Genomic DNA, 14,646 nt, shown 5'->3' on the forward strand with positions numbered 1-14,646 from the left:
CTTTCTCTTAGCCTGGTCACTGAGATCCAGAGCTGCAGTGAGTAGCTTTCTCCCCGTGCTGGCTGGAGTACAATGGCCTTTGTGTTATAAAATTGAAGTTTGAGAACCTGTTTGACTTATCTCTTGGGACAAGACCAGACATGGTGAGGAATGGATCATCCTTGGATCCTGAGGCATTGTGAAGGCATTCTTCATTTCAGCCCTTGCAAATGTCAAACAAGTAATTGCAAATACTTGGATAGATTTACTAGTTCAAGTATCACATTTTACATTTTTAGAGAAGCTTTTCTCTAACTCCTGTTTTTAAAATATTTATTAAAGACTCTTTTCCTCAGTATAACCCATAGGGTGAGTATTCAAGAGCTGAACAGGAAAAATAAAAGAAAATAAAACAAAATAAAAGCTACTTGAATTTTAATTCAGTTTTAGCAACAAGTCATTCAATATATTTCAAGCTAATAAGATAGTTTATGAAGAATTAACAAATTTGTAATAATTTCATGCATTTGCCATTCTTACTATCCTTATGCTTTCCCCATTTTTACTTCATTAATCTAAAAATATCTGAGATTTTTATAACAATTAAAGATTTGACAGACAATACCAATTAAATACAAAGCACAGTCTAACCTGGTGACCAGCAGCCATCAGGGTTGTTGCTCGGAAAGAGAAAAATACCTCAGAAAGCACTGGGGGTTTTTGGTATCAGTTTGAATCAGTTTCATCTCAGTGCTGCAATAATAAGCACTAAAGTTTCTTTAAGAAGAGTGGTGGAAAACTTTATTCCTGATACTTATTTCTTTCTCCCATAAAAAGAGTGGCTTGTAACAAAGCTGTTTTCCTCTAAACTATGGAAAACTAAAGATGTTTTGCTGTATAAATCAGTGCTGGTGTGTCAGACAAAAATAGCCAATCTTAGGAGAGCAGGGAACTCTTCTGGTTTGTTGTTTTGATGGGGGTTTTATAACCTGGTTTGGGTTTTTTGCTATATTTTTGTTTTGGAGTTTGTTTTAGGGCTAGATTGCCCTCCTCTGGATCAGAAGTATAATTTTACTCATTCAGTATAATATTCATGGTCTTTTATTAATTTGTGACCAAAATTATTGTTGATGTAGCTTCTTTGACATGGGTTATATTTCTGAAAATGCACACTGACTTGTACTGAAAATGAATCCAAAACTCCTGAGTTAAGACTGATGTATTTTGAAAAACAAGATAGTGGCAGCTGCTGATCAGTGCCAGTGTGGTTATCAGCACTCTTTGTTAAGCCTCATGTAAAAAGCATATTTAATAAATTAGCTTTTAATACTGACTTAAGCAGCAGCAGTTCAAAACTCTTCCTCTGAGGTAAGTGGTTTTGCTGCTCATTGCAGCAGAGAAATAGCTGCACGTCTGCAACCTGAACTTTCACAGATTCATCTACCAAAACAGACAAATGTATTCATGAGAGGGTTTGTGCTGGTACTTTGGTTTCCTGTGCTATCATATATCCTGTGACAGATCATCCATCACATTTCCTTCAGAAAACAGAACAGAGCACTTCCCTTCTAGGTTTTCAAAGAGGAAACAGAGAGCAAGGAACACAAATGAATTTTTCTTTTTCCTCTGTGACTGAAAAAGATGTTCACATTCCTTAGGAAATACGGTGGGAAACTTGAAAGAGTTAAATATTTTGTCATAAAAAATGAGCAGTAGGATATGTTAGTGAAATGTTTAAAATCTCCCCAGTAATTTACCAAAATCTGCAAAATGTGACTATATATGCATACAAATATTTTAAATGGCTACTATCATTCATTAATATCACATCTATAATTCTCATGTTATCTTTGTTGATGTTTATAAATAACTCAGTGAGAAAGCAATTTTACTTTTAATAACTGCAATGTTTCCTTTTCCCCCAAACATCTTGAAAAGTTTCTGAAAATCAAAAACATTTACACTAAGTTGCTCGTGGTTTTGTTCCTCATGTAGAACAACCACGGGACAGGAAAATTCCTTTAAGTTGATTACAGAAGGAGTGGAGGGATTTGCCATGTTTCTTATGCAGAACCATTGCTTTTGCTGTGAATCTATAAACCCTCTTATTCCTTTTAAAGGAATTAGTCTTAGATTTTAATTTCATGTCATTTTCACTTTCCAGTATGGTTCAGACTGGTCTTCCTGAATCATTCACTGTTGCTTCAGTCTTTCAAAAATGTAAAGAAACTGCCTCATTGTTGTGAAAAGTGAATTTGATGAAATACATCAATTTTAGGCTACGATGTTTTATTAAGCGTAGACTGAAGACTTTTTTCCTTTCTAGACAAAAGATACTGGTTTCATTCATCAGTGCAGATACTTCAAAAATCTGTTGCTGTGGAATATGGAACATAAACCTACTGGACTTGGTGTCAGAGGACAGTGACACCTTAATGACTTCACATATATTTAGTCACATATCTGTGCTCAAATGGTGTCTTGCACAGAAACATTCTAAATTCAGACACGCGTCCCCACAATATGTATAATGATTTAAGTTTCAGGTGAAAGAGCCAAATTTCACACTGAAATCCAAACCTTTCATCACTAGGTGTGGTGAGAATTGCTTCCCACAGGCTCAGCTCTTGTTCAGGAGCACTGCAAACAACTCAGAGCCTGTTCTCCTGCAGCCACCCAGGGCTGTGCAGCACAGCTGAATTGTTTGACTGTACATTAAAGGCAAACTCCTTTTTTTTTCTTTCCAAGGATTAAAAACAGAGCTACTATATTCATGAGCAAAAAAACATTTATTTGATTTCCTAGTTCAGTGTTCTTCTTGTATGTACCATTAAATTGTATTTTAAAAGAAGGAGACAGTAAAAGCTCTAACACTTTCTGAATTAATTGTCCAAGCGTGCTGCATTCCACTACTCTGCACTTCCCTCATTTCACCCTTTGCAAATTAGAACCAAGACATTTCTGGTTTAAGTCCTCTATCTGTCTAGCAATATACATCAGAATATACATTTGCAGATTGTCATGTAATATAATACTGAACACCAGACCCACTGAAAATTCAGACTATTAATATATTTTTCAGATTATTAATACAATAAACCCGAGTATTTTAACATAATCTTTACATAACTGTTATTTTGATGTGTAGCATTACTAAAAGCTACTTTCATGGGGCTTTTGCAAATATACTCTCCTAACCAAAGGACATAATTTTGCAATACCTGTGAGGTATAAAATGCTTGCTTTTGTTCTTTGAACTGTATTGATTTGTTGGACAATCCACTAACATATTCAACAAAGGCCTCATAAAAAGGCTGGAGTACTTGTTAAGAAAACAGTACTTTTAAACATTAGTAATTTTTTATGTTTTTCAAAACTACTGAGAAACTCACTTTGTTATAAGGTAATAATTCTTTAAACATTGAGGCAATTCTTTTCTTCTAAGCATCTAAATATAAATATGCAGTTACTACTTTTGAAATAACTAAATCACAAGCTGCACAAAATCTAGTAAAGGTTAGGTTCTGTATGTTGAATATCGAATGTCACATCCTATGTATGCCAAGATAAAGATGTAATATATAGAATTTATGTCTGATGAACAGCTTTGTATTATACACACCAAAAAAAACCCTGTTGCTCCTACACAAATGCTATTATCTGAAAACTTAATTACAAATACCTGTCACAAACATGAGGGATTTTTTTTAAACTCTAGATAATATGAGACAACACAATGTGTGTGTACTGGGTTTGTGTGGCTAGGTTTGGTAGCAGGAGAGTAACAGGGGTGGCTGCTGTGAGAAGCTCCCACTGTTCCCAGTGCCAGCCATCTCTAGAAGAACAGAGCTAAGAAGGGGGGACATTTGTGCAACAACCTGCAGCTCGAGAGAGGAGTGGGAGAACGTGAGAGAAGCAGCTGTGCAGACACCAAGGTCAGTGATGGAGTGGGAGGAGGTGCTCCAGGGCACAGATTCCTCTGCAGCTTCATTATTTCTCATTATCCTGCTCTGGTTTGATTGGTAATAAACTAAGCCAATTTCCCAAGCCTGTTCTGCCTGAGACAGTAACTGGTGAGCGATCTCTCTCTGTCCTTACCTTGACCTATGAACCTTCCACTTTATTTTTCCTCCCCTGTCCAGCTGAGGAATGGTTACATAAATCCCCAGAAATCACAGCAATCAGCTACAAATTAAGAGCTCTAGGATAGAGACACAGTAAGATATGTTTCAGTTACCCTTCACCTGATTATTCTAAATAAATAAATGAATAAACATTATATTCATAATAAGCACTCAAACTGGAAAATAAATGGAAAATAGATGTGCAGTCACTCACACATTAAAAAAAAAACCAAAACAAAACAAATATCACATCTATCCTTTCTCATTTACATCTTCAGGGAAAACCCCACTAGGCAGCTACCCATCCTGTCAAATTCAAGCACTGCTTGAATGAGGTTTTTATCTCACTGGGAAATATGGCACCTGTTTATTGTAAAAGCAAAAGCAGTTCATAATTGTAATGAAAATACAAACTGCATTTTGGTACATGGCAAAAAACCTACCTCAATAAATGATTAAATTATAACTAAATAAATTATAGTTACTTGAATATCATAAAAGTTACACCAGTCTAAGATGACATGATGCAAGGACTGGGGTGTAAGCCCCAGAACACTTACTGGAGTTTCCAAGCTACATCTGAATTAATACAGAGTTTAAACAAAGAATAAACTTAAGACTCTTCTTGATTTGAAGAAGTTTTGTTACCGATTTTTTGTGTCATGCTCTTGGAAATGTAAGTAATGTAAACATTAAAATGACAGCACAGCAAACTTTCCTGGGAATGACTCATGTGGTTGAAGAATAAAAAAAAAAAAATTAATTACATTGATTCCCACTGTCAATCACTTGATGAATGCATGTAATACAGTTCCTAATCCACAGGGAATTTGTTTCTTGGCTGTTTCCAGTTTCCCACAGTATCATCACTCACCTGTGACTGTGATGCTTAAGCAGGTAGAGTTTGTAGCCTCTCAGTGTGGGGGAGCTCAAGGTGGGCAGGACCCCCAGGAAATTACAGCACATGAAGGAAACTCCTCGCAGCAGAGGAGTGGGATGAAGAAATGAACACAAGGGGTGTTTCTACAGGACACTCCTACACCCAGATGTGCTGCAGGGCAGCTCTGACCTCTCCTCCTGACAGCAGCCACAGCAGAACACAGCAGCTGCTGGGGTTGGAACCACCCTCAGACTCTCACCTTCCTCTCAGGGCTTGGCACTGGCAAATAAAGATCCCTCTTTTGGAGAGGGGTTCAGGAGCAGAACATCAGAGAACCCCTTTATCCTCCATGTCCAGGGGTAGGTAACTGAGTAGCTACAAAATCACTCAGTACAACTACCTGAAAGGGGGTGTTAGTGAGGTGGGTTTGGTCTCTTCTCCCAATCAACGAGTAATGAGACAAGAGGAAATGGCCTCAGTTTGCACCAGGGTGGGTTTGGATTAGATACTGGCAAAAAATTTCTTTACTGAGAGGGTGCTTGGGCATTGGAACCAGTTGCTCAAGGAAAGTGGTGCAATTGTCCAGGAAATATTAAAAGACCTATGTAGATGTGGCACCTGGGGACACAGTGCCCTCCAAGTAACTGCTGTAATTAATTTTACATTTCAAGGCTAATATAACAACTAAGTTTGTACAGTTTTACATTAGCTTAGCCCTAACTTTACTCCTTTTCACTTTCTAGAAAAGAAAGTTCGGTAACTTTTTACTCAGCCATGCTCATTTATATTAATTTTACTTTGAACTATATAAATGCTCCTGTTACTTCCTGGGAAGATGGCCTCATTTGTTGAGACTTTGGATTTTTTAAAAATTAAGCAGAAGTGATCCAGCTAAACATTACTTTCATGTATTTTCATGGAAATTAGCTACTTTAGTAGATAATGAATACTTTTTGCAGCTGTACAAAAGAAGTTATCGACTCAAGGCATACAACTTTCACTTCTGAGTGACACAAGTAGCCCTGGGTCTCATCTTAGGTACTGCTGACTTTAACCAGGACAGAACTTGTTTATAACTTGAGCTGAAGATGGTTACAAGGTCCGGTAAGAGTTTAATCTTTCCAGGTACATGAAGATCACAGGGCTCTAACTCCCTTACACTGTTAGGCAAGAGCTCATTACCCAAGTCCTCAGCTCTGAAGTTCAGCCCTATCACGAGCCACCCTGAACTGTGAAGCTACATAGCAGTCACAGCTTTGGTGTAATTTAAGGCCAGTCATGTGCTCTGAGTTTTACATAATCACTTGAAATACAAAGACTACAGACAAGGCAGAGCACACCTGAGTACCAGATTTTGTAATGCCACCCTTTTGATCTAAATCATATGATTACAAGCTAATGGATAACTGGCATATTATCACCCCCATGACATGTACTGGGAAAGACTGTGTGGATGAATGTTGTATACCCAAGGAAGTTTGCTTTCCAGAAAGCCCAGTATTCCACTCCCACAGAGACATTCAAACTCAATGTTGGGCTCCCTGGAATGACATGAACAGTCAGTTTTGACTAAAGTAGATGCCAGAATGACTAAGCTGACATGGTGCATGAGGAGATGCCCCACCTTGGTCACCACATGCTCCACACAATACTACAGTGCTCAGAGCTTAATCCCGAGCCCTGATCCTTCATTTAATAGCCAAGTTGTGAGGAGTGTGAGGAGAACTTTATTACTTCAACATGAAAACCAAGACTTTTTCTCTCCATTCTAATGGAGCTGTAGTAAAAGGCCTCAAGGACTCAAGGTATCTACAGAAAGCTTTCAGAAATGCAGTCTGCATTGCTCCCAGGTCTCCTGACGACTACATAAAAGAACAGTAGACAGTGTGCTCTTTTCACAAGTTTAATAGAGTTACAAAAGGATACCACTGCTTTATGTAACACATGGCTAACCACAGACACGGCATTGTCACTAAGGTCAACAGGGCTTGATGTACAGATATTGATCGTTAGGATTTGCTATGAAGGTACTGTCAAAACAACAAACTTTCCTTCAAGTAAAAAAGTTACTGTTTATAACTACAACATGATCCCTTGACTCAGATGCAATGACTTAATCAAGGTTCAGTAACTGATACTTGCTCTTTATGTAAGGCATACTAGTTTCCACTCAGGCTGAACGTTTATTTCTGCTTGGCGAAATACTCTTTGCTTTTCTGAACATCAGGCTTGATTGTGTCACTCCCAGGCTTCCAGCCAGCTGGGCACACTGAAATGATAAGAATGTTTAAGTCTTACCAACTGCTCCTGCAGAACATGTTTTACACAACATTAAAGCAAAGTAGCAACTCAGAACATGAACAGATCTTTGCAACACACAGACAGTGCATTCAGTGTCACATTATGCTCTGTTTTGCTTGTTTCTATTTGTTTACTGGGCAGTACCACCCAAGGAACCAGGTGTCTGCCCAGGCAACAGTGGGTCCTTGACACAAGCACCTCTCCCAGCCCCACTTAAAAGCTTCTGGGAAGTCTAACAGCAAAGGTAACGCCAACTCCAGCAGCCCAGGCCAGAAAGGCTCTAACACCACACTGCACTTTATCTCCTTGGATCCAGCCAAGTCTGTATTCCCCTTATCTTTAATCTACCCTGGCCCAGCTCTCCAGTTGAATGGGCAGGGGAAAAATTGTTCAACTGTCACTGGCTCCCCTACATGGCTATCAAAAAGCAACCATGATGCAGAGGTTGCATGGTCTCAAACTTCCAGCAGCTCCTTGAGCAGCATTTTTTGAACAGTGTTCCTTCTTTACTGCCATGGAATGCTGGCTGTTTGCTCCACTCACAACTGGCAATTTTAGCCACAGTATGCTTGGTTTCTGAGTGTTGCTACACATCTTACTCTGGTCTGTCCTGATTTAGATGTGACTGCAGTCCTACAGTTCTAAAGGAAAACCTTTTGCCAGGTTTTGACTACTCAAAGGCACAGTAAACCACAAAATACTTCATTTGCATGACATGTGACTGCTCCATCATCAAATGTTTGGGATGTCTCCTCACATGATTTATGTTTATATACCACAGTCACGAGAACACTTATTTTAATAAGACCTGCCACTGATTTACCACTTCTGAAGCACATTAAGTATGGCCAGCAGCAACAAATGTCATTAGTTAATGACAACTGAATATTACTAACACCTGCACAGCAATTTTGGGTTTCCATAACTTGGTTCTAACTTTTTATCTGCAGCGCCTTTTTATTTTTTCTTTCTCTCCTGCAGAAAAGCTGCCAGAATCAAACAGATTATTCCTCCTGAACTATGGGGACAGAGACTCTCATCCATTTTACCCTTCCTATATATTGACAGAAAGGTCAGCAGACTTTCTGGGAATTTAAGTAGTTTGCCTAACAGGCTGCATAAAACAATACATTAGTACTGATGGTCTCAACCTACCAAATCTGAGAGCAGAATCTAAATCAAACTTACTCTTGTAGGCTAAGTTACTACATGTTCTTAATTTCTGTCTCAGATATTTCCTGTGTCTAATTGAAAGAGAACTTCTGTGTGCTGAAAAAGACATCCATCACCAAACTGGTTTAAGTGAAATCTCAACATGAACAAGTACTCAATGGACAAATAACTGGAATAGGATAAAGCATTATGGTGTCCTTCAACAAGCAGATTTACAGAACCAGCTGCATTTTCCAAGTCACAATTACCTGCTGTGCATAGATTGATACATGTACTCTTTCAGCAACCCTTGATTTAACCTGCTCTAACTCTTAAGTTAATACTTTAGAGAAAACATTAAATTGAAAAGCACTCTTACCTTCTCCATGTTTATCTGTAAACTGGAAGGCCTGGACAAGTCTGAGGGTTTCATCAACAGAACGGCCAACAGGAAGATCATTGATTGTAATCTGCCTCAAGATCCCCTTTTCATCAATGATGAACAGACCCCTTAAAACAAACAAAAACCAGACCTGATGTTAAGCACAGCTTTTGAAAGGCCGATTAGACTGACACAAGTTTCAAAAACTCAGGTTCACTATTTGATTTTGGCACTGCTTGTGCCATTTGCTGTGACCTCTTCCTAGAAACTAACACCTTGGTGCATGCACAGCAATGAAACAGTAGCAGCTGAAAGCCCAACAGGAACCAGGACAGACAGGAGACAAGTCAAAGCACTGACAAAGGAGAGAAGTGCTTCCTATTTAAGGAAGATAATAGTAGCTAAAAATAAGTAAGAGAAACCCCAGGAAAAAACAAATTCAAGGAGAGACCTTCTCACATTAAAAAAACCTCACTACACACTGTTTTCAAAAAGACAACAAGCAACAGCTCATCAGTCCTCCAACATCAGGTTAAGAGTTAGGAGAAGTTCAGCTCCCTTGGCAACAATGGGAGCTCTCTATGAACAGCAGACTAAAGACTTGGGATTTAATTAATCTGCACTTTGATCACTAGACTAAATACCTGTAATCACTTTCATGACTTGTAGATCTTGCATTACTAATGTTTGCAGCTCACCTGCATGAGACTCCTGCACTGAGCAGTCAAAGGGAAGCAGAATTTAACTTAAAAGCACAGGAAACCTAAGCACCAGAGAGAACCAGGGAGCATCTCCCCTTGCAGGACTGTCTGACAGCCTGCAGGAGTTCACAGCTAGAACAGCCAATAGCTTTAGTTGGCTGCAGGTGTTCAAGCTCTCTGTTCATCTGACATGTCCATGCATTGCAACATAACTTTATCAGGTCGTTTACCTCTGGCACATTACCTGTATGCAATACCTTCATCCTCCTTCAGCACTCCATACTCTTTGGCAATGGCACGTTTTGTGTCAGAAACCAGGGGGATTTTCATAGTGCCCAAACCCCCCTGTTTCTTAGGAGTGTTGATCCTAAAAGAAGAAAAGTTTACATGTTAAAATATGGGCAGTTCAAAATGAGGGCTCAAGGTACAACAGAAGCCTGCAACAGATCCTTTATGCAATATCATACTCAATCTGCCATGTGGCAACAAAAGAACTGATGCCCAGTATGCTCAATTCTGTTCAGAAGCACCTGGTACTACCAATATTTACCAAGTCCCTTTGAATGCACTCAGAACTCAGCTCCTGCATGAACCGAGGTCAGGCAGAACAGTCTGTTGGGTTTAAAGGCTGATTCTTACCAGGCAAGGTGACAGAAGTGAGAGTCAACAGAAGCTCCAATTACTTCACAGTTGATTTTCTTGAACTCATCAGCTCTGTCACTGTAGGCAATGATTTCAGTTGGACAGACAAAAGTGAAGTCCAGGGGGTAGAAGAAGAACACAACATATTTTCCTAGAAAAGCAGTACAAGCAGTTAATCTGTCAGTTTTCTAAGAAAAAGCAAACAATCAAACCCCACCAAAACACAGAAAAAACTTAAACCTTAAAACCCTACCCAACTGAGTCCCCTAACCCAGACTATAAAATTTAACAGGGAATGCTTGTCTCCTGGGTCTACTCCCAAGCCTGCCCCAAGTACAGCTCTGGGTATGCTACAGCAAAATACCACATGGCTGATCCCCAGCCACAGATCTGAAAGGCTACCAGTCATGGAGACATTTTAACTGAGTAGGTGTGTAGTCTATACCTTCTCATCACCCTCATGCAGCCTGCAACATCATTAGAAATGTATTTCGAAAGCCATCAACATGAGTACTTGATTACTTAAGGGTTTTCCTTTATTTTTAGTGAAGCTTTTTTTGGCAAAGCAAACATATGCTCTAGAGCCAGCACTCTAGAGAAAGGGAGTTTGTTGGTTAGATGAAATAATTTACTTTGCATTGACAAAGATGAGACAGAAGATGCTGCTGTTCCAAAGTCTGGAAATGTTACACCAGTCTCAGTATGGTACAGGGCAACGAGGCTGATGCAAGGTAACAGATTAGAGTTTTATGCTCATTGGTAACATTTATTAGCTGGGACATTCAGTCACACTGCTGACAGCCTTCTAAGCATACTCCAGCCACCACTACACAAGTTCTGATCTTCAGTCCACTGCTAAGTGGTCACTATCATTTCAAAACCAAACCAAGATGTTCAGATACCCCCAGTCCTTCCTATGGCCAGCCTATCTGTGTAATTAGAGAAGCACATGAAATTACCTCTGTAGTCAGAGAGTTTGATGTCTTTGAACTGTCCATCTGGCATTACAGCCGTGGCAGTAAAGTCAGGAGCTGGTTTTCCAATGAAAGCCTTTCCTGAAGACATCTTGATTTAACCTAGACAAGAGTTAACACCAATACAGTTTAGATGGTAGTACATTTGCACCTGGAAGTAAGGATTTATTCAAAGCATTTTATCAATCTAGATTAAACACCAAAGACAGTTTATCAGCATTTAATCTTGCAACAAGGCTTAAGTGTTAAATGAGTTGTGTCATCTGGGTAGTTGAACCACTATAGAGACTGCCAGCACTTGGAAATGTATGGCTCATGGCCTCCTAAAGATACAGTAATGGTTACCTAACTAGTAACAACTCAGAGTCTGGGAAAGGGCTAGCCTACAGCTTTAGCAGTACTCAGAAAATCATTCCATTCCACATGGTGGAGGAATAGAAAGTCTGTTTTTTAGATCTTTCAATGAGAAGAACCTTCTTCAATTTTACAAGGGAATTTAAGACTCTAACTTGACCTTCCTGTTGATTCTGAAAGAAAATAACATCTGTGAATCCCCAGGGAACACTGCTCTGCATAACTACACTTTAACCTTTTGAACAAATCAACCCTTTTTTATTTGCAACCAGAAAGACTCGTGGTATACATGGAAACCACATTCCATGTTAATTACAATTTCACCAAGTCTAAATCAGTACAGCCAGGTTGCTTCCCCTTTAAGGAAAAAGAATAAAAGGGTACACAAGGACAAGAGAATGCTATTCCAGCTGTCTGCCCCAAAAGCTTGTCATCTGTAATACACCCTTGTGCAGTATTTTTGCTCAGTCTGGGAATGGAGTAGAACACTTTAGACTTCCAGAGCATAATCTTTCAAACAGGCAATTCTATAAACCTAATTCTGCAGATGATAAAATATTCTTAAAAGTTATTTCACTTTATTCTACACACTGCAGCACTCACTGCCTCAGAGATAAAAAACACATCAAAGGTTAGCATGAGTCTTACGTTGCTAAGGAAAGCCAAGAGCCAAGGACTGTTCCAAATTGTGCCTGCAAGGCACCAAGTCCATTCCAAAAACGGTTGAGAGCACCTCATTTCTTGGCTCCTTCCCCCTTGCCAGCCACTTTTCCCCAAAAGAATTAGCCCACAAGTCATTTAGCTTTGAACCCACACTTAGCCTTTTTAGCAATGGTTTTGCTTTTGAAAGTTTCTCTTGCACACACTGACAGTAATGATCCACCTCCCAGTTTTCATTTTGAGAAGCACCCACACATTCAGCATTTCTAACTGTGCAACAAAGCTCCTTATCCCCATGTTCACCCAAGGGTTTTTAGTCTTTAACTGCAGCAGGCTGGGAAGGAATGTGGTGGCCAGTCTAGAGACCATTTGTAGGATGCAGTGAAGCAGTCTGGCAGGAGGACATCAAGAATCCCATACCCACAAATGCAGCTGTGGTTCTCAAAGTACAATTCTGAAAGAGGGAGAGGGGAACAGCCACTGCACCATATTTGTGTGAGATGCCTCCAACTAGCAAGTTTTATGTTATAAGCAAGAGCTGCTCGGCCTGGAGTGCATGACCCCACATTTTTATCACTGAATTACATTATTTTCTGCTATCCAAGCTCAAGGTCATCCTTTTGCTCAGAACTATGCCAGCCCTTCTATATTTGTTCCATCAGCAATCCTCTGGAGTATTTCACTAGGTATTCAAGGTCAGACTGCTCTTTGATACTTTCCCTTTCTAAACTACAAGTTATTGCCCCTTTCTCTGGTAACATTAAAATCTTTTAATATTTGCAGGAGACCTTGGTTGCCTCACACTGCAAGAGAACCATGTGCTTTCCTCAGAGCACCCACTGTGACCTGCCAACCCCTCTGCTTTTCTGTGCGGGGTCAGTGCGTTCTCTGCTCGGATCTTTAGCCACAGAATTTCCTAACCCGCAGAGCAGCAGACCGCAGAATCACTGTTACTTCCTTTCACTCTGGAGGAGAGTAGAATGAGCACCATAAATCAAACACACTCGAATCCGGCCAGAGTATCTTTGTTGCTCATAGCCGCAGACAGCCTCAATTATCTTCAAACTGCAATTATAATAAGCCAGGCCTGCTCTCTTGAACGAGCGATTTCATACCTTTAGGGTGCCCTGAACAAAAGCAAAAGACCGTTTCAAAACCATCAGCCTCCCACTCCGCCACCTTCGGACTGTCACAAAAATGCGGTCAGGCCACCGCAGCCGCTGTCGGGGTGCGATACCGAGCCGCGGGCATCGCGCACGGACCGCGGCTCGCGTGGTGCCCAAGGGGCTCCGAGGCGACCTCCGAGCCTTTCCCCCGCCCAGCCCGCCGCTACACCTCTCTGGGACACGGGAACCCGTCGCCTGCATGTCCCCGAGCCGCATCCAGCGCTCGGGTTTGGGGTTTCCTTAAGGCTTAGAAGCCAGCTCCCGCCTCGCTTGTCGGGGGCAGGGGCCGCTCGGCTCCCGCAGGCGCTCAGCGCGCTCCCCCCGCGGGCGCTCCCCGCGGCTCCTCCCCCACAGCGCTGATAAAGGCCGGAGCGCTGGAGGGACTTATCTGCCCGCTATGCCCGCCAAAAAAATAAAAAAAAATCCCAAACCAAAACTAGGGAAAACTGAACACGGGGTGCGGGCGGCGCGATCCTTCGGGAGAGGGAAGAAAGGGCTCGCCCTACGCGGCTCGCTCAAGGGCGTATACGCGCAGAGGGGGAGGGGAAACGAACAAAAAAACCCACCCAAAACAGTACCAAAAAACCACATAAAAATAAAATAAATTTAAAAAAAATAAAATAATAAAAAAGAAGCACTGTGCAAAGCCCCTCAGCGACCCCCGCGGCCCCGCACACTCACTCGGAGCGCCGAGCCGATCCCGCAGACGCCGCAGCAGCACACTCGCGACCCGCTCTGCGCCAGCCGCGCCGCGCCGCCCCCTTTATAGCAGCGCGGATCTCGCGAGCGGACGCGGCGGGGAGGGCAGGGCGGCAGCGCCTGCAAGGGCAGCATGACTTGGCAGATCCGGGGCCGCCGGAGCGCGGGGGAGCGAGCGTCGTGCTCTGGAGACAGTCCCGGCAGGTGCCGTGGAAATACCCAGTGCCTCGGTTATAAACGATTGATGGGCTTGGTGCAAGAAGCCGTTGCGTTTTTAGTGCCTTAATTAGCCGAGCTGTGGTTATTTGAAGTCCTCAGAGGGTACGCAGGACTTTGAGGGAGAGCCAAGGATGACTGGCATGCCATTCAAGAGAATTAAGTGTTGGCCATTGACAGAAGTCAAACGAAACCTCTGAACAGAGCAATGTGTGTTCGCAGTGTTACAGAGGTGCGGTGTCAAATCTCCATCCTCTCGCTCTGCACTACCCACTGCCCCCTCTCCCTGTTACTCATTCCCAAGGCTTTCACTGATTATTCTCCATCAGTGGGAGCACCGATCCAAGTCAAGCAAGTCAGCAAAAGAAAGATGAAAACGAAGTTTAAAGTCTAATTGTTGAACTTCAGTGGAAGGA

General features: G+C 41.5%; 1 protein-coding gene across 1 annotated transcript; it reads right to left on the reverse strand.

Annotated features, from left to right (window-relative positions):
* Nucleotides 1-6,870: 6,870 nt before the first annotated feature.
* Nucleotides 6,871-14,152, reverse strand: PRDX1 (peroxiredoxin 1). The gene is made up of 6 exons (XM_005521110.3): nucleotides 13,997-14,152; nucleotides 11,121-11,237; nucleotides 10,159-10,312; nucleotides 9,764-9,886; nucleotides 8,816-8,946; nucleotides 6,871-7,252 (listed from the first exon to the last, which is right to left on the reverse strand). The coding sequence occupies exons 2-6, from the start codon at nucleotides 11,224-11,226 to the stop codon at nucleotides 7,167-7,169; spliced, it is 600 nt and encodes a 199-aa protein (XP_005521167.1). The 5' UTR covers nucleotides 11,227-11,237; nucleotides 13,997-14,152; the 3' UTR covers nucleotides 6,871-7,166.
* Nucleotides 14,153-14,646: the final 494 nt, after the last annotated feature.

The sequence above is a fragment of the Pseudopodoces humilis genome, chromosome 10 (assembly GCF_049639895.1).
Source record: "Pseudopodoces humilis isolate 2021_Gansu_Grassland_sample_001 chromosome 10, ASM4963989v1, whole genome shotgun sequence".
Taxonomy (NCBI): domain Eukaryota; kingdom Metazoa; phylum Chordata; class Aves; order Passeriformes; family Paridae; genus Pseudopodoces; species Pseudopodoces humilis.

Excerpts from the sequence above, each read along its gene's own strand:
- PRDX1 (XM_005521110.3), bottom strand. The coding sequence starts at position 11,226 with ATGTCTTCAGGAAAGGCTTTCATTGGAAAACCAGCTCCTGACTTTACT. Across the intron at positions 10,313-11,120 it reads CAAACTCTCTGACTACAGAG|GAAAATATGTTGTGTTCTTC; the intron begins GTAATTTCATGT and ends CTGCTTTTCTAG. Across the intron at positions 8,947-9,763 it reads GATGAAGGTATTGCATACAG|GGGTCTGTTCATCATTGATG; the intron begins GTAATGTGCCAG and ends GTTTGTTTTAAG.